The sequence below is a fragment of the Cryptomeria japonica genome, chromosome 1 (genome assembly GCF_030272615.1).
Source record: "Cryptomeria japonica chromosome 1, Sugi_1.0, whole genome shotgun sequence".
Taxonomy (NCBI): Eukaryota; Viridiplantae; Streptophyta; class Pinopsida; order Cupressales; family Cupressaceae; genus Cryptomeria; species Cryptomeria japonica.
In genome coordinates this window covers 426,181,793-426,201,523 of record NC_081405.1, presented here as the reverse complement: position 1 = coordinate 426,201,523, position 19,731 = coordinate 426,181,793, and the positions used below count along the sequence as shown (strand labels likewise).

The 19,731-nt window shown below is 34.9% G+C and overlaps 3 protein-coding genes across 3 annotated transcripts; 1 reads left to right on the top strand and 2 right to left on the bottom strand.

Annotated features, from left to right (window-relative positions):
• Positions 1-367: 367 nt before the first annotated feature.
• On the top strand, positions 368-2,630 carry LOC131065137 (SPX domain-containing protein 1). The gene is made up of 3 exons (XM_057999566.2): positions 368-855; positions 1,700-1,865; positions 1,953-2,630. Exons 1-3 carry the CDS (start codon positions 562-564, stop codon positions 2,369-2,371), a joined length of 879 nt encoding a protein of 292 aa, XP_057855549.1. The 5' UTR covers positions 368-561; the 3' UTR covers positions 2,372-2,630.
• A 10,030-nt stretch (positions 2,631-12,660) lies between these two features.
• Positions 12,661-13,614, bottom strand: LOC131857612 (uncharacterized). Its single transcript, XM_059210300.1, has one exon. The coding sequence runs from the start codon at positions 13,612-13,614 to the stop codon at positions 12,661-12,663; it is 954 nt and encodes a 317-aa protein (XP_059066283.1).
• Positions 13,615-16,397: 2,783 nt separating this feature from the next.
• Positions 16,398-18,750, bottom strand: LOC131066572 (uncharacterized). The gene is made up of 4 exons (XM_058001379.2): positions 18,446-18,750; positions 18,251-18,349; positions 16,928-17,041; positions 16,398-16,824 (listed from the first exon to the last, which is right to left on the bottom strand). Exons 1-4 carry the CDS (start codon positions 18,707-18,709, stop codon positions 16,678-16,680), a joined length of 624 nt encoding a protein of 207 aa, XP_057857362.1. The 5' UTR covers positions 18,710-18,750; the 3' UTR covers positions 16,398-16,677.
• Between the last annotated feature and the right edge of the window lie 981 nt (positions 18,751-19,731).

Here is a 19,731-nt window from a genome sequence, read left to right as displayed (position 1 = left end):
AAGAAAAATTGATATTATTCTTTAAGTATATTCTCTTTAAATTTGTGTAGTACTTTACCCAAAAATCTGAATTTTTTTGTAGTTTATTAGGGCAACAACTATTGTGACCATAAAGACACACCTTTACATTAAATCTAACATTAGATTACATATATTTAAGTTTCACCTACGACTTAGTCGCAAATTAGTCAAGTTTGGCCGGTTCATTATGATAGCGATGTGGTACTCATCAATATCGAGTTTTCTTAATGGTGGTAAAAAGAGAATATCCATGTGCGTGTATATGCCTGTTTAGCATATTCTGTCCTAATATTCCTATTCTCAGAATATTATGGAGATACTTTTCGTTTACCATTAAATGCTGCGTCTGTGGCCTGTCGTGACTCCCATTATCCTCACATTCATTCTCATTCTTACTTATTTTTACCCCTTTTTCCGTTTTCCAGAGATGCCTGCGCCAAATCCTTCTTGCAGCTTTTCTTGTACAGATTCGTGCTTTTTCTCTCACAATTTAGCATTTTGTTTTGTTTAACCTCGACTTTTGCAGTGTCTTCTGTAACCATGAAGTTTGGGAAAAGGCTGAAAGTGCAAATAGAGCAGACACTGCCGGAATGGCGGAATAAATTTGTGTCGTATAAGGAATTGAAGAAGCTAGTGAAGCTCACAGCAGGGGAAGAGAAAAGAAACAGCAAAAGGCCAAGGCTGGAACACAACGATCATGATCCAGGGCACGGCAAATGGGAGATGACTCGGAGTGCAGAGGAATCGGAGTTTGTTCAGCTTCTCAACGCCGAGATCGAGAAGTTCAATTCCTTCTTTGTGGAGCAGGAAGAAGAGTACATTATTCGTCAAAAGGTATGGATTTGCGACACAGTTTTGAAATATTTTTGAAGTATGAGAGATTGGTAACGGTTCATTTACTGATGTTTTATCTTCTTATTTTTTTTCAAATTCATCCAAGAATGGAAAAGAACATAAGAATTTTAATGTTTGCAAGGTCAGAAATAATCTATAAGACGGCATACACCGTCATTTTAGCTTTCAACATTCACTGAATCTCTGTTACTCTTATCATTGTATGAGTTCAATTAAATTACATTTAACTGTAAAATTTACGCCATAATTCTTTTGAACAAAGCTTTTAAGCTCTAATCTGACTTAAATAACCTTCCTGATTGAGGCGGAGACTAGGATTTTGATATCTTTACAGAAATTAATTATTGTCTCCGTTATTTAGTTCAGGCGGATGGGATGGGAATTGGCAAATTGCTTTTGCTTTTTTGGGTTTGATAAATATAGCATTTGGTGGAATTTGCTCTTGTAACAGGTTGCTTTTAACTTTTGAATTGATTGTGAGCTGGAAGTTTGGATTCTTGTTCGGTAAAAAGCAAACACATTGATAAGTGAGGTATTTTTTATAAGATTCAACTCTGGAGTTTTGAGTCAAACTCATTGACTCGAATTTCATGAATTTGAGTAAACCAATTTGAAAGAAAACCCCTAAATTTTGATATTAAATAAGCCCATTGTTTTTGTTATTTTTGGATATCCCTAATAACGGACAATATATTGGCTGTTTGTTTACCTTCAGAATTTTTTTGACGAACAGTTAGTCATTTCATATGATTACAGTAGGCATGGTTATGTGTCTGAGAGGTCTGAGAGCTCAATTTTACTGACTTGAATACCCGTAAAACAGGAACTGCATGACAGGATTGACAAGCTCAAGACTAAAACTGGACCTAACGGTGAACCTCTCTCTGAAAAAGAACACGAGGAAGAGATGATTAAACTGAGGAAAGACATTGTCAATTTCCACGGCGAAATGGTTCTGCTAGAGAATTACAGTGCTCTCAACTACACAGGTATTTCCTTTTCCCCCCTTACTCGAATTTAAACCACCAGATTTGTTTACTGGTTTAATTTGTCCATTGAGCGAGGCCACTACACAGGAATTGCAAAGATCTTGAAGAAATATGACAAGAGAACAGGAGGCGTGTTACGGCAGCCATTCATCCAGGAGGTTCTGCAACAGCCCTTCTTCACTACAGAGCTTCTCTCCAATCTCGTCAAACAGTGCGAAGAAACCCTCCACAGTTTGTTTCCAGAGCATCCACTTCCACTTCCTTCCCCTGAGCTTCAAACAACATCTGAGCCTCTGCAGCAGCGCAGTCAATCTCAAGAGAAGATCGAGAAGATTTACACAAGCACTGTGGCAGCGCTTCGAACAATGAGAGATATACGCAAGACAAGTTCCACATACAGCATTTTTTCCTTACCCCCTCTGAATATACATTTTCATGGTTTTGCAGACGAGAATGACAACTCTATACCCTCATCTTCACTTATACCCCTCTGTCCAAAAACTTAACAGCTGTAAATCCATACACTTGAATCATCATCAATCATACTCACAGAGATTTACTTCCTTTTTCTTTCAGTCTGGATTAGCTATACTTGTTGTCTACTCCCAAATATTTATTGTTATTTTTATGCCCCTTCACGCGTTTTTCTCGAAAGAGTACAAACAAAGTAACTGCTCTGCTCCCTTCACACGAAACTTCGGAGAAATAAATAATGAATGTATTCTACTTGTTTAAGAATTATATAAAAAAGAAAATTCAAGATTACTCGAATTTCCGCATCTTAAGGAATGTTCTTCAAATATTCGTTGCCTTTGGTCTTTTAAGGTGCCACTAGATAAACACAAAATTATATTAGTAAATTCTATATTTTTTGGTTTTTGTTTTGGGTATAAGATTAGGTTGTTTTTATGTATTGATCAGTGTGCAAGTTGATATATTTTGTATGGAAATGGGAAATACATAAATGATATATTTATTGTTCTACAAGTGTTTAATTTATTTTGACTAGCATCATTGTTCAATTTATTTAAAAATTATTTTATGACATTTGTGGTCCTATGAGTATTTAATTTTTTTTTCTTATTTTAAGAACTCATCTTAAATTTGTGCTAATAGTATTAATAACAAAAAGTTGACAATATGCAATGGTTGTTTATTTTCAATTCCTAAAGAATTAAAATAGGAGAAAATTCTAGTTTTTTTCACATAATTAAAAAATTGCATGGGAACATTTCAAATGCTCAAATTTAAACAAAAAACACACTTAAATAATCACATGGGGACATAAGGTTATTCAAGTTCATGTGTGCATAATATGTTGCACTAGTGAATATAAATTCAAAATTTTCAAATCTTCAAATTTAAATTCAAAACCCCAGTAATATTTTTACTAGTCATTGTGAGCTAACTAAAATGTGAATTATTTTAAAATACACACTAGGATTATATATTTAAGTACTAACCTTAATTTGAAAAGAATAATCAAGAGCAACCATATTACTAGTCATTGTGAGCTAACTAAAATGTGAATTATTTCTAAATACACTCTAGGATTATATATTTAGGTACTAACCTTAATTTGAAAAGAATAATCAAGAGCAACCTTGTAATCATTGAAGAACATTTATCATAGAGCATCATAAGATCATTATCAAAGCATTGCATTAGCATGCAATATCTTAGGCCCATTGCATACTTCTTTATGTCCTTGATCATTATTACAAACATGTTGAATTGGTCCATTTAGGAGTTTGAATAAAGAGAACACCCTCATAATTCAACATCTTCCCCATAAGTGTTTATAAGCACTTCTTCCTTACAAGGTTCAGCGAGCACACGCAAATACAAACAAATTAGAATCAAGAAAAATCAAGTAGATTAAATTTACGAGTCATAGGTTTACTTTTATGCAAAAGTTCACATATGCACTTGTGGAGTTCACTTTCACATGGAAGTGGGCAAATACAATGCTTAGTCAAAATTTAAGGATAACAACACAAGTTTTCAAATTTTGGCATTGTGACAAACATGTTTCTGACAATAATCCAATAACATCTTTATCAAATTTGGAACTAGGGTAAGTGCATGGAAATGGGAAACAAAAACAAGGTCAAAAGTGGCCACTTATAATTTAAAATAAGTTAAGCCTGAATTGGATGTGTAATTCAATATGTGTGTACTCAAATTTTGAAGATATGATAAAAATAAAAATTGTAGTACTTTGAATCTATTTTATAAGCAACTCTTAAAAAAATGATTAAGAGGGTGAAATGTTGAGTGTGCACAAAATTATTCTTATTTTTATCACTAAAATATAACATAACATTTTAGGTTTGCCTTTGTCTTTTTTATGTTGCGTTATATATTTATAAAATTTAGTTAGTAGAAATACAGCTAAGCCTAAGTAATATAAGTTGTGTATTTTTTTTTGAAGTGGATGCATCTTGAAAATCACTAAGCATGCACATCACATAATGTGCTAAAAAATAATACAAATGTATCTCTTAAATTGGTAAAGAATAAAATGTAGAATATTCTTTGGTGGTAATTTAATCATATGTTATAAAACAAGTAAATATAATGACAATGAAGTTCAAAAATACAAGTGAACATGTAACATAAAAGTTCGACCCTAAGGCATAGTCATCCAAGCTTATTCTAAGCCTAAAAGGGTAGGACTAATTCTGATTAAATAATGTGAACAAATTATGTAACATGGTCATATAACATAACATGGGCTTGTTATATAACATACTTACATTATATGTGAATTTATTATGCTTGAATCACTTATCAAACCACATGAGGGTCCACCCTTTAGATACGATCTAAAGTCACTAATCAAGATAGCATCATGACTAATATGTTTACACTTTATAAGTAAATTTTTTTTGAAATTGCTAAGAAACAAAGTGAAACTTGTAGACACATAAAATTGTCTCACACCTACATACGCCAATTTTACTAATTATTCTTCTTCCTTAATTAAGTAATTTCAATTTTTTAATTAATCTAACTTTGTTTTTTCAAACTAATATTTGGAATTCATCCCATAATCAATTAATCATTTTCCTCCTATCATTAATTAAATAATCTTATTATTCAATAGGTTCTATTAAATGATCTTTATTATTTAATTAAATTCAATTTCTATATTCCCATAATTAAATAGTTTCTTCAAATTATTTGATTATCTAATGATGTTTTCTCAAATTAAAAAATTCCTAAATTTGTTTAATTTCATTTAACATTCATTTCAAATAAATTTATTTTCCCTCCAAATTCAAATCAACTTCATTTTCCTCTCATTTTAATCTCAATTTCATGTTTTCAAAAAACTCAAATTTCCTCCAAATGACATTTCACTTCAATTTCCTACATCACATATGGAAATTCATAATTGCCATTGAAACTTAGTTCTAACTAATGTGTCAACAATCACTTTTTCTAACTAGCTATTCATTTCCCCTCTTTTCAAAATCACCTTTTCCTGACTTATCAATCAATTCAATTCCACTCTCAATCAAATCTCTTAACCAGTTAGTCAAATGAGTTACTTCCTCAATCAAATTTAGTTGCATTGAGTAATTGTCTCCAACCACTTTGTCTCATCAAATCTTAGTAATTGATCATCTCTGGTCTCAAATCAATCTCAACAATCGAATCAAATTCCAAAAAATCTATAAATTCAAGATCAATCTCCATTTTCAACAACCACTATGTTAATATTCTTATGCATCTATGTTGTGCAAGTTTTTCAAAAGTGCAACTTTGAGAGCCATCATCCCACACAAGGAAAAGAAGGACAATGGAGGCCAAGTGCTTGAGCATCAACATGAGTTTGATTGTTTCATTATTATATTGTTTTGTTGATTTCCCTTAAGTATTCCTTCATTGTGTTACGATGGACTTTCATTGTGTTACGATGGACTTTCATTGTATTACGATGGACTTTGTCATTAGATTTAAGGTTTAGTGGTCACCTTATTAAGTTTAATTAACATGTTGAGTTTTTCCTCGTATACATCTGGTGAACCTAAAATGAACGAATAACAAGCTAACTTCTAATTTTTGTGCAATTTTGGAAAATGTGGAGTTACAAGTTTTTGATTATGCAATTGACAAATGATTTACACATTTGCTGCTAGGATTTATGCATTTAATTATGATTTCTCACACAATTGTATAAGAATTCACACAATTGTTATTTAGTTTTCATGATGCAAGTGATATTCAGTTTTTATGCAATTGCATTCACGCAATCACCTGATCAGGTTTGGCAGGTATATAAGTATATGTTTTCAGTTCATATTTTCTATCATTTTTTTTTACTGTTTTCTATTTTTTTTAGTTCTATGCGTTAGTGCTTTTGATACCAATTTCTGATTTTTAGTACATGGTGATTGTGGACCAAAGAAATAAATCATTCAAACTATTATCAAGTGCCTTGCAAAAGCCTTGAAGAACAATCTGATTTCATATCTTTATTTCTTGTATTCTTCCATGCTTGGTAGCTAGCAAACATTTGGATTTCTAAAGGATAATTAATAATTGCTTGATTGTCTGGTGCTTCGGCACATTTTATTCTTTACCTAGAATCTTATGAGAAGTATCTTCTCCCCTTGCCTTTATGGATCCTAGGTGTAAGAGAAAATCATAGGATTCTAGTAAGAGAGGCTTCCTGGAGATTTCATCACCCCATGGCTTAACCGCAAGTAGTATTTTATTCATGTTGCTATACAAAAAGGGTGAGAATGAAAATTGTAGCCCATCTCACGATTATATGCCAATAGTGTTAATTTGGGGGTGGACTTAGAGCCATACAAGGTTGACTAGAGACTTAAGTGTCTCACTATCAAATGTGGATGCATCAATTCCTTTGAATATTAGTTAAAAACCCTTGTAATTAGAAGCCAAAAACCTTATGCTTGATAGTTCAGGGAGTGAGGATCGTACCCTGTTGTACCTCCCATAGTAAAATAGGAACTCCTTAGTTCATAAGGTCTTTAGACCTTTAGGGTAAGAGAGAAGGGAAAACTTTTGTAGGCCTGGATCTCTATCTATATGCTATGGATAGGTATTTTATTACAACGGGGGGCCTATCAAGTAGTATCCTTTGTTGCCTTGAGTAGGACAAGTGCTTGCTTCTAAAGTATTTTTTAAAATTGTTGTGTTTATGCTAGTAGATTTAGTCTATTTTTAGGCTAATTTAGGCCCTTAATGTGAAACTCTGAATTTCATAGTAATGCAAGTTAGCAACCAAATTGTATGCACTATTTTATGATTGGTTGATAATCTGGTTTCCTTGAAAAAAATTACATATAATTGTCTAAAACCATTAGTCACGCAACTGATAAATCTATCACACAACTTCTTTTAATTTACACATTCACTAAAATATGTCACGCAATGGCCTACAATATTTCACGCATCTAACATTTGAGCTATGTGATTACCTACAATCTTTCAAGCATCTATCTATTTCAGTCACACAATTGTCTGCTAAAATAATAAACTCAATCTAGTCACAAACTATCTAATTGGGATTCAAAATCTACTTTTTAACTCTATGTTTTACAAGGTCATTAGGAACAAGAGGTTCATCTAGTTCTATTTTTGCAACATTAGTTTCCTTTAGGGTCCTCCTAGATCAAAATTCAAGTTTGCAAACATTAGTGTCCTTAGACAAATCGCATTATAGGAATCAACCATTCTTACAGAAATTAGGAAATCAAGCCTTAGGATTAAACCTTGGTTATTGTCAAGATACCAAGACCTTGTCAAATTTCATTCTCAACCAGTCCTCAAGTTTAGCCCCTTACACTCATTAATCTATCACAAGGTCACAACTTTTATCAAATTGTCAATTAACCACATCTTATTTCCAGGTATGCTACCTCTTTCAATTTTATAAATTTATTAGCAATCAATAGATTGTAGAATTGCATACTCTATGATTAAGTTTATCACTATATCATCTTCCTAAATTCTCAAAAATTAAAAAAACATAGGTGCATATTAGTCTCATTATTTCTCTCAAAAATCCAAAAACAAAGGTGCATATTAGTCTCGTTATTTTTCTAAAAAATCCAAAAAACATAGGTGCATATTAGTCTCGTTATTTTTCTGAAAAATCCAAAACATAGGTGCACTTTAGATCCATTATCATCCAAGGTATTACCTCAAAAATACAAAAAACATCACCATCCTTTAGTTGCATTATCTTCAAAATTCTTAAAAACACCAAAAACATAATTTTCTTCTTTGTCTTCCTTAGTGCATTCTTTTTTTAGGTGTCCTCCATGACCTATACCTGATCACAAAGAGTGAAAATTTCAAGATCTCAACAATGACCCCAATTTCAATCCCACTAGCACTATAGACCTTACATCACACCCATGTAGATAAGGTCGAAAACCAGCTACCTTAATGGATCATGCTACCACTTCCAATCTTAATGATCCATATTTCGTAGAAAAAATCAAAAGGGGTTAACTAGTGAAGAACTTGATGATGCTCAACAAAACCCCTAAATCCTCGCAATCATAAATGTGCTCCTCAACCATGACCCAAATAGGTGCTTCCTATTATTAGCACAAAATGGTGTCAAGTTTCCCCTCAACTTAATGCAACCAGGATCTCAAAATTCTCACAGTATGGGATCTTCAAAAGGCTCAGCTTCACAACAAGTATCCACTAGCATTCCTTTGGTGAGGACCAACCAAAGTGCCATGTAGAGTGCTATATCTACATCTTTCTACAACAATCCTCTTTTCAACACCCCATTGGTCAATCAAACCAATGTGGCTTCCACACAAGATCCCGTATCTTCCAATGTCAACACCCAAAATCAAAGCTCAACTCATAACACATTGTCCTCAAATCCTTAAGCGAATAATAGTGCCTCGTCTCAAGCAAATAATAGTGCTCCCTCTTAAGCAATGACTAGTGTGTCTCAAATCTCCACTTTAGTCTCAGTGTAATCCACATTTAGTCATCAAAATGTTCCACCACCCAACTAGAACTTGCAAAACCCCTTCTCTATAACATTGATAAAATGCTAATACCTAATACACTTAATTCACCCCATCGAGCGCCTTTAGACAATTCTCAACTCTTTCATAATTTTACATACCTATACCAACACCAACCTATTCCTCGATCCAAACCTCAACATCTAGGTTCCTACCGACCCAAATTGATATAGTCATGCAACAAGCGCAGAGCTTACAATGCCAAATGTCTAATCTTCAAGTTGGGGGTACAAAGAAAAGTTATACCATGGAGGATTTATGTCTATACCCCTTTGGTAAAATTTTGTACATGCCACCTTTCCTTAGAAGTTTTTAAGTGCCTAAATTTGAAAATTATAAGGGAAAAGGAGACCCCTAAGACCATTATCCACGAGTTCTTTACCACTTGTATAGAGGTTGTAGACAATGAAACCCACCTTATGCATCTCTTCCCTCACAATCTAGGAGGGCAAGCAATGGAATGGTTTTCTCGCCTCTCACCTAGAATACAAAACAAGCAACATAGTCAACTTATTGGTTTTCTATCACTTTGAAACCCTACTTCACTGCGCAAAACGCTCTTTCTCACTTGGCAGCTCCTTACACTAAATTTTTTGAAAGTAAGATGGGAAAATGTTTTTCAAAACTAGAATTTATGGTATGTCTTCATGCATCCTTCAGACGCCATTAATTCAATTTGTGTGAGTGTTGAAAGGTGGTAGATACATCGATTTTAAAACTCCACCATTGATCCTTGATCAGATGGTCACTATTTATCTTGACTCTAATTGCTCGGATGACATGGCATTTGTTCATTCATTAAATGCTTTCTTTCCTCAAGCATCGTGTCTCGCGAGCCTACACCAGTGTTGTGCCTCAAGTATCTCCTTCCAATGGGACAATGGGGGAAATTTTCCTTTACTTTGTTTATCCCTGCTATCTCGTAGTCCATCCTCTAACTAAATTCAAGGCCCACAAGGTTGTTGAAGCCTTTTACCATTTACTTTGCTTCCCTCTGTCCCACAATCTCTCTTTAATGTAGTCAACCTGTGCGGAGTATGACTTCAATAACAACCCACAATCCTGTGATGTATAAACCTATGTTGTTTTACACACTTAGGGTGGCAGGGATTACTAGCCCTTGACCGCTAGACTTTCTCTCTCTTTGATCTCACTAGTCTGTGTCTTATGTTTAACCGCTATATCTTAGTAGCAGGGTGGCGAGGAAACATTACCTTAAGATTTTGCCTTATCTCGCCAACTTGTGACCTACATTTTGTTGACGTTATACACCTCGTGGAGTATGACCACACCAACCCACAACCCATAGTCTGACTAGAGTCAAATAGTGTGGGGGTGTGGGGAAACTTAAGTGAACAATTGTGCACATGGGTATTTGTCATGACTTATAAAGGGTCATGGGGCCGTTTCGCCTAGGGCTTAGGAAAAATTAGAACAATTTCGAACAAAAGGCCCATGGAGCTATTATGACCAGTCAATTTCATAAATCCTAACACAAAGGGGTTGGTGAAAAAACAATGTGATAGGCTCAAAGTCATACTAAAGGCTTGATTAACCGGTTCAATAGGTCAACGCATGATTATAACAAAAGGGGAAACAAACCAAGAATGATGTGTAATTTTTTGACACTTGCGTTAAAAAAATTTATTCAACCCTAGCACAAACAAAAAGGGGGAAATTAGGACGAACACTTAACTAAATCTTGCCAAATTTTAAATGGTCCTAACAAGTTGGAAACACCAATATTATGACTTGTTAATTTCAATCGAAAGAATATAACAATATTTCCTCTGATATTCAATGGTTAACATGTATCAAGGGCTCCAACTTTAAACCAAGCCAGGTTAAATAGTAGCTCTAGTTAATTTAGAACCCATCAATTAATATTAGCACCTTTCACCAAATGTAGAGTTTTTCTTAAAACCTAGCCAACTCTTTATCATAACATAATATAGAAATATAGAGGGGTATGGAAAATGTTAAAGAAAAAATTGATACATACAATATTTGGTGTATTTGGTGAAAATAGGGGGGTTTTTAATTTAGGTTGTGTATTGGAAAGAGTGGCAAGAAAGGAGTTTAGGGCAATATTCTTTGAAAATAGGGGGATTCTTTAGTATGCCATGAATGCACGTGATATAACCTAGGTTCACTAAGTGAAGTCCATGTGAATCATCTCACATCACCTGACTTCCTTCTTCATTAAGATTTATTGCAACCTTGGAGAGTGTATCGGCTACCGAATTACCCTCACGCACAATGTGAGAAATTTTAAATTTTGTGAATGTTTCAAGTGATTCCCTTGTGCTTTTAATCAATTTATTAATCCGCCAAGCCCCAAATTCTCCTTTTATCAAAGCATTTGTAATTATTTGAGAATCACCCTCCAAATGGATCATGGAGAGGTTTAATCTTTTAGCCATTTTAACTGCCAACCACGTTGTTTGGGCTTCCACCTCATTATCTATCTCTTTCACAAGTTTATACACCCCCAATGCTATAATGATCCCCGCCCAATATCTTGCCACATAGCCAACCCCTGACAGGCCAAGATTTCCTTGTGATGCTTCGTCAAAGTTTACTTTAATCCAACCCTCCTCTGGCTTACTCCATTCCACATTCCTATTCGCCTTCAACGTAGGATTAAACCTCGTAGACCCATTAACAAACAGAGGAAAAATTAATAAATTTTATTGATATACAACTTCACATGTATTAATATTATTAAACTCCTCTTTTATGAACTCCTTTTAGAAGTACACGCTTTTAAAAATTGACACCAAAAAAGAAGTTTGAAATCAAAAGTTAAGACCACCCTCACTTGAAGAATGTAGAGAAAATTGATAAAAATCGAGGCTTATATGGAAAATGTGCATCCTATTTGTAGACACATAAAATTAATTAAATTATTTAATTAATTACCCCGCATTACATAATTAATTTTATTAACCATGTTTTTGAATAAGGGAAAATAGGTTTTAAGGGGACCAGAAACCCCATACAATAGGTTTTGAAGGGACCCGAAACCCAATAGATTTTACCGAGATCTAGAACCCAACAAAGCAGGTTGCGCAAAGATATTAACAATGAAAACCACAACCAAAAAACCAGCACAACTGACTCTACAGCTTCCAACAAAAGCAAAATGAAGCTGCTAAAAAGAATAGACATAGAAAACCAGCAGGCCTACCAGATAAAGAAAGGGTAGAAACCCCAAAGAGACAAGCTGCCTGAGAAAATACAGGCAACCCAGAACAAACATAGCACAACTACCCACAAGGGTTAAGACAACCCCCACACTTAGGATTTCCCTTTGGGACCCTTCATGTGGGATCGAAGGGTCATGTCAAAAGAAGGTGAGGACCTCTTAGACCGTTTACCTTTAACCATTATCCAACCATCTTCAACTTTAGCAGCCTCATCTTGCCACTCCAATGAATTTAACGCAGGAAAATCAACAGTTGAGGGATAGCCATCAAACAACAAAGCTCCAGCAGGCATAGCAGGACTTGGGTCAGAAACACCATTGGAAACAACAACAGGCACAAGAACCGCTCCAACAACCTCCCTAGACACATGAACAACACCCTCAGACCTATCAAAACCAGCAACAGGGGCAGATCCAACAACATTTGACAACTGCGAACCGCCAATTGGCTCCAAACGAACCATCTCACCATTCACATTAGTGGTAGGCGGAGCATCTTCAACAACATTTTCAGAAGAAATATCAGGCCCCATACCCATCTGAGAAGAGCCCTTTAACACCATGTAATGGTGGGAGGAAGCCCCAAGCCACCAAGACGAAGGCTTCTTTGCTTTAACTTTGTGTAAATCACATTTAGCTGTACATGACCTGTCTTGAAGCACCTTCTGCATCTAAAGGGAATGCCTTCATAATCCAGAGGTTGGATCCAGAAACCCTCGGGAGTCGATAGTTTAATCTCCTCAGGCAACCCCTTAGAAGCATCAATATCCACCAAGATACAAGCGTAGGTAGAATGAAGGATATCAGAAGACTCAACATCTACCATCAGAAAATCTCCCAAAGCATCCCCCACAACCTCAAGAAGTGGATCCACCCAAAAGTGAAGAGGGAGGTTAGGAAGTCTAACCCACTTTGGCATCTTACAGAAGGATTCAGACAAAGGAACGAAGTTCTCATGCCATGGTTTAATCATCAAAGGGTAACGATTCTTCCAAATAAAAAAATGATCGCAAAGAATAACCTTTCTGTTAGCTGGTTTTTCAAACTTAACAACAAAGAAACCCTTGGCTAGAGGGAAAATATGCACCGAGTCTAAAATAAGGGGCTCCCAATGCTTAGAGACCCAATCATGAAGCCTTGGAAGACTAGGCCAAAAGCCTTTAAATCGACAAATAACCGCATGCAAAGATAGATCAGAGGCCACTTGATCTATTTCATTAATCATTTCATCATCAAAGTTAACAACAATGGAGCGACAAACAGGGAACCACTGAGTCTCCTTACCCAATCGATCCGCATACGAACTCTTAGTAGCCTCACTAACAACATGCTTTGCATCCAATATCCCAGAATCTGCAGCAGCACCACCACCATCAGTCGCAGGGCTTGACGACACATCACCTGGCGCAGGACTAGAGACAACACATGCCGAAGGGCTACCTCCAAGACCAGGGACAACGCAAGCCGAAGGGCTTCCTCCAGGCGTCGTCCCTAGAACGCAGGCCATTGGGTGGGAGTTTTTGAGCGGCAGCACTTCGAAAATCCTATGCTTTAATGAAGTGAAGTGTATTAATTTTATTAACCATGTTAGCCCTTTATTATTCCTAAATTAATTAAATCACATTTAATTAATTACCCCCTTCCATCCATATAATTAATTTATCAATTAATTATATATATCTCATTTCTTCTAAAGTTTGATTTATTTAAATAAATCAAACTCAACCTTAGGCAAATATTTCAATCTTCCTTCTAATCCCAATGAGTTAAATTGATTCACAATTAATTAAACTAATATCCCAATTCCTACAAATCATCCTCCTAATCCCTATCATTTAGCCTAATTAATCCAGGCTTAATCATCATTATCATTTCTCTCAATTTAAAATTCTCCACTCACTCTCTCTCCACCCATCACATCCTCCTAAGTTGTCCACTTGCGCCATAACCCCTCATTATCTAACCTAATCACACTCACTAATCATTTGCACATATTAGGAATGAGTCAACCACATGTCGTAAATGGCTCTCCCATCTCACCTCCCAAACTTGAATGCTACCCACTTTTATCTACCCACCCATACCTCTCTTCCCACGAATTTTCAATTCCTATTCTCATTCCCAAGGTATTTTCAATTCCTTGTTCATCTTTCCAATGTCCTTTGTCCCTCTTCCCCATGTCCTTGAGGAGTGTGGAGTCAAGGAATGCCTTTATGGCTAAATCTCTTGGATCTCCCACTTGTCCTCTTCTCTCACATTCAATCTTGACCCTTCATCATCTTTTGATCTCCATCGTCCATTCTAAATCTATAAATCTATAAATTGGAGTCCCTCCCCTTTGCAAATCATCCACTTCCATTGCATTCGTATGCTATCAATTTGATTGCATAAGCCATCTAGTCACCAATCCACACCCTCCTTACCATGTCAAAATCTTCATCCATCCATCCATCCTTTATTATGCAAACGTGAGAGCAATCCACATTCATTATCTTCAACCATCTCCAAAACTTCATTTGTCAATTTTGTAGCAATGGGGTCATGAAGAGGAGGATGAGGAAAATCAAATGGCATTGGGAGCATCATAAGGGAGGTAATGTTCTATATTCCATACTTACTCATATGCTAATATTCCTCGATATGTTGTAAAATGGTTAAATTCCTAGATTTATGGTTGGACTTTATTATGAATTTATATTGATTGCTAAAACTGTTCATTTTACTGGCATCACTATGAAATTGGTCCCATCCACCAATCTTCAACAGATTAAAAACCTAGGATTCATATAAAATATTTCTAAAATCAAGACTTAAGATAGTTGTGACAATAAAAAGTGCACCAAATTTAATATAGTTGGATGGGGTCATGTTATGATCTTAATATGATATATTCCTAAATATATATTTTATATTTAAAGTATAATAAGGACAAGCACTTGTGGCATGCTTAACTCGCATAAATATTAATTGATAAACTAATCCCTCTAAGTTAGGATAAAAGACTATGCCCTACATAATTAAGCCTATAAATAAGGAAAATAACTCTCTCCCATATCATCATATCATCAAATATTGAATTTACATATTATTATTTAATTTTAGAGGTCACCCTTTCAAAATGAGGTGCTATATTTTTTTATTTTTGCATTTATGTCCAAGGAATATTATAATAGAACAATGAACTTTAAAGAGCTAAATCTTTCGACATTCTTCTATTTATTAATCTTCAACAAATAATTATTTTAACATTTTAATGAATTTGATTTTACAACATACAAATCAAGAACTAAACTTGAGCAACTAATAATATACTTAGCTTATATGTGATTTGTATAACTCATCATAAACTAAAAATGCTCCTAACATTTAAAATTTAGTATCTCTCGTCATAAATTAAAAATACTACTAACACTTTAAATTAAAAATAAAATATTTATATTTGAATGACCGTTTATTCCCAACAGGACTTGTACTTCCATTTATCAAGATTTTTGATTTCCTTCACAGCAGCATCATCTTATACTTTTGCAGGCATTACCCACTAAGTTCACTAGCACAATTGTAGGCAATGCAATTTAAATATTAAATCCTATTCTGGTGTAATGTTAAGTCAAAGAATTCAAACTCATAAGTATCAACAGATTTATTTTGTCATTGATTTCTGCATTGCATTTTTTGTTCTTTTCATTTTATTGGAATAACATAGAATAGAAAAAATTTTAAACTTATAAGATCAAAAATGGTTTATGATAAAGTAAATCCTTCTTTTGTAAGTAAGCTTGTAAATAAACTTCCTTATTTCTGAACCTTTTCCTCTTTAAACAAATCTATAATGAAAAAAATATTACTATAGTCACATACTTGTTTCAAATATCCCAACATATGATAACAAATATTGCCAATTGAATGCAGAGTGCTCTCTTATTTATAAATGGCAATTTTAACAGCAGATAGAACAAGATTAGAGATGATTTTGCAATCTAGCCCTTTGGTTGTCAAGCAGATGTGGAATGCCAATAACTCACTCTTATTGGTAATCTCAATAGTATGAAACCAGTCCAATACATCTTTTACTGAATTGGGAAATCAAAAATATTAAAACAATATAAAAAGCAATTGATCAGATTCTGAATTTGCTGTGACTGCACTCTCTGGAGATGGAATAATTTGCACAACCCTGATGTACAGGACAAGAGATTAAAAAAAAGTGCAGCCTAGTTGATGTGATCTCATAATGTTCGAGTTCATGGCGGTGCTTATCATTAATATTTTACTAAAAACCAACTATCAAGACCAAAAAAATTGCAATATGCATATTTATTATTCAAAAAAGATATATACTGAAGAGCTTTCACTTTGCTGTAGAAAATATAATGTTGACTGCCCAATACATTTCCTTCTAAATATTGAAGGCAAGAATACTCCGAAATACTACTACCCTATAAAAATAAATGGAATCCAGACTACTGTAGATATATACATTCCCTGAAAGTTGAAATTACTCCTATTGCTCTCTTATTGCTCTCAAATGGTCAAATGAATAATAATAATAATAATGTGTTTTGATTTTTCAAGGATGGCATACCCAACTATTCTTCATTCTTATAACCACTGTTTGTTGAGCAGACGGAAGCTCACCAATAGCTATCATTAAATGAGCACGTTCAGTAATTTCTGCCACAGCCTTTTTCTTTGTCTCTTCAACCTCTGCTTTGCACTGCAAAACATCCAGATTTACCCAACGTTAAATATATAGCATACCATAACTCCTCTAAGTGTAAACAATACCCATTATTGTTTTATTGAACAAAATTTTTCACCCTTTCGGCTCTTGTATATGCATCTGCAATGGCCTTCTCTGTCTGCTCACTGGCATGAGCTTTTATTCTAAGCGCATCTTCTCGAGCCTTTGATAGAATTTTATCAGCCTTTACCTAAACCAACAGAAAACAGTGTCAGCATTAGTAAGACAATTGCAATACTGAGAGATTGCTCTGCAGTCAATCCTATTTTGATTTAGAATTTATAAGCTTGCAGATTTCTATGTTATATTCCCTCTCCGTCCCTCTTGTTGATTCTTCATAACAGAGACACCCTGTTAGGCAAGTGAGAGAAAGGATCAAGGTTTTGATAAATTTTTTAAGATTTGGGTGTAAGATCCCCGCTTAAAGATGTAAAAATTGACAGATATGTTTTTGTGAGAAGGAATGTTGAGTTATAGTTGCTGACTGACTGTAAGGATCTTTTTTGGGTGTAAATTTGGTCGTTAGGTAAAACCATACAAATATTCATTGGGCAAATTATAGTAATTAAGATGTCAGCTGCAGGGCATATAATTTTAATTCCCAAGTGTAGCAAAGAAATTAAAAGAAATATCTGGAAGGAGCTTGATTTGTATAGGTTTCATTTTTTCAGTTGAGAGTTAAGGATTAGGGGTATTTATTTCATCAAAATAGTTTAACATATGAATTCATTTTGCTACCCAATACAGGAGTACAAGCCTATGTTGATACCTCTTCAGCTAAAAGTCAAGGACTTGAAGAGTACAAGCCTATGTTTATACTACTTCAGCTAAAAGCCAAAGACTGAGCAGTACCCGTTTCACCAAAATTATTTAGACACAAACCTGATCTCATCCTTTATATATTACCTCTCCGGATTTGAACTTTGGTGGATAGTAAAATCAATGAACATACCATCGCCCCATCAATTGTACTTAATCAATTGAACTACAAACATTTGATCAACCCAAATTTAGATATAAGATTTGTAAAAAAAAGAATTATAATTGACTGGTAGAACACTAAGTACTGGGAGGTTTACATTTTGAATTTTAATTGATATATGTAAAGTTTACTATAACACTACAGTCAAAGTTAAAAACATCAACAAACATGACTGGAGGGAATTGTAAAAATAAGCCATACTTGAACTGTTAAAAAAAATTAGTCACAAAATGACCCTGCAAAAGCTGATCAACTGAAACATAAAATAGTTCATGAGGGTCAATTCCTAAAGTAATTCCCATGTATCTGAAGCAAGACCAATCTTTGAGAACAGCAAAAGACGCTACTATAACTTGTGTGGGAATGAATTAAGCATGTGTACTAGAGATCTTTGAACATTGAAGAAAAACTCAATACCTGGGCATTTTGCATTGTTTGATCAGCACGGACTTGTTCTTGTTTCCCAACTTGGAGGGCCTTTGCTTCTTCGTGCATCCTCTTCCTCTCTGCTTTTGCCTGGACAAATTTTCATTGAAAATGCTTGAATAAGAAACAGAAAGATCGAGCAAATATAAGGGGGCATTACTAAATTTCATCCTGAGAAAAGTGTACCTGGAGTTTTTGTGCCCTAGCCTCTAGTTTCCTGATCTCAGAGTCGAGGTAGGCTTGGGCCTCGGCTTCTACACGCCCTCGATGAGCCTGTGCGAGAGCCTCGGCCTTTGGACTGAGGCTCACATGAGCAGTTGGCGAGACGGATGCCTGTGCAGAGAACAATTGAGTTGGAGGTGGAGCGTCGAAACGCTCATCTGAATTCTCTGAATTTACATACAACTGCAAATGTGCCCCTGCTTTTTGCTCACGTTTTTGTTCAAACATTGATTATTACTCTTGTTAATTATAAAGTTTGTTTTGTAAGACGCGACAAAATTCATAATGACTATAAAAGGCGTTCAGGTGGAGGAATGTTATAATGGTGACCAGACACTTCGCCTTTCCAAGGAAGCGAAAGGTCTTGAGAAACAAGATTTGAGAAAGTTTAACGTTTGTTTTTTTTTAAATTAGCAATTGTACTTTTGGTGTGCAATGGGTACATTGAAGAAGTTTGGAAGGTTAATTAGTGAAAATTTTGGTTTATTTATTGCATGTTTGTATGAATAATTAGATTCCATTACCAATAGGTTCATGTTATTTTTCCAATCGAAATGAAGAGGGAGAGGGAGGGAGACGTAAAGTTGGGAAGAGAGAGGAGGAGGGGGAGAGGAAGGGCAGAGGGGTGGGAATAGATAAAGAAGAATATAGAGATTGAGATGGAGGAGAGGGAGAGATAAAGGTAGAAAGAAAAAGTGGATAAATAGAGATGGAAGAGATAAATATATAGAGATAGAGGAGGGAGAGATAAAAATAGATGGAGATGTAGAGATATGTATTGGGAGAGATAAAGACAAGGAGAGATATAGAGGAAGAAAGAGATATATATGATGATATAGAGGGAGAGAGATACAAAAGGGTAAGAGAAGGTGATATATCTCAATATATAGAGGGGGAGAGGGGGAGAGGAAAAGATATAGATAAAGAGCGATATAGACATAAAGGGAGGGATATAGAGACAAGGAGATAGAGGTAGAGAAAGATATGGATATAAAGATTTAGAGAGAGGAGTGAGAGGGAGATAGAGAAAGAAATAGAGATAGAGAAGTAGAGATGAAGATATATAGTAGGAAAGATAGAGGAAAAGATGAAGTGAATGAGAGAGACAAACATAGAGGAAGTGATATAGATAGAGTGAGATATAGAGCGATTGAGAGGGATGAGGAGAGAGATAGAGGAGGAGATAAAGTTAGAGTGAAGATAGAGATATAGAGCAAGATGGATGGGGAAAATAAGAGACAGAGAGGTGG

Coding starts and splice junctions, on each gene's coding strand:
- LOC131065137 (XM_057999566.2), top strand. CDS start 562: ATGAAGTTTGGGAAAAGGCTGAAAGTGCAAATAGAGCAGACACTGCCG. Junction 856..1,699: donor AGTACATTATTCGTCAAAAG/GTATGGATTTGC, acceptor CCCGTAAAACAG/GAACTGCATGACAGGATTGA. Junction 1,866..1,952: donor CAGTGCTCTCAACTACACAG/GTATTTCCTTTT, acceptor GCCACTACACAG/GAATTGCAAAGATCTTGAAG.
- LOC131857612 (XM_059210300.1), bottom strand. CDS start 13,614: ATGGCCTGCGTTCTAGGGACGACGCCTGGAGGAAGCCCTTCGGCTTGC.
- LOC131066572 (XM_058001379.2), bottom strand. CDS start 18,709: ATGTTTGAACAAAAACGTGAGCAAAAAGCAGGGGCACATTTGCAGTTG. Junction 17,042..18,250: donor AAACAATGCAAAATGCCCAG/GTATTGAGTTTT, acceptor CTGTTGGTTTAG/GTAAAGGCTGATAAAATTCT. Junction 16,825..16,927: donor CATATACAAGAGCCGAAAGG/GTGAAAAATTTT, acceptor GATGTTTTGCAG/TGCAAAGCAGAGGTTGAAGA.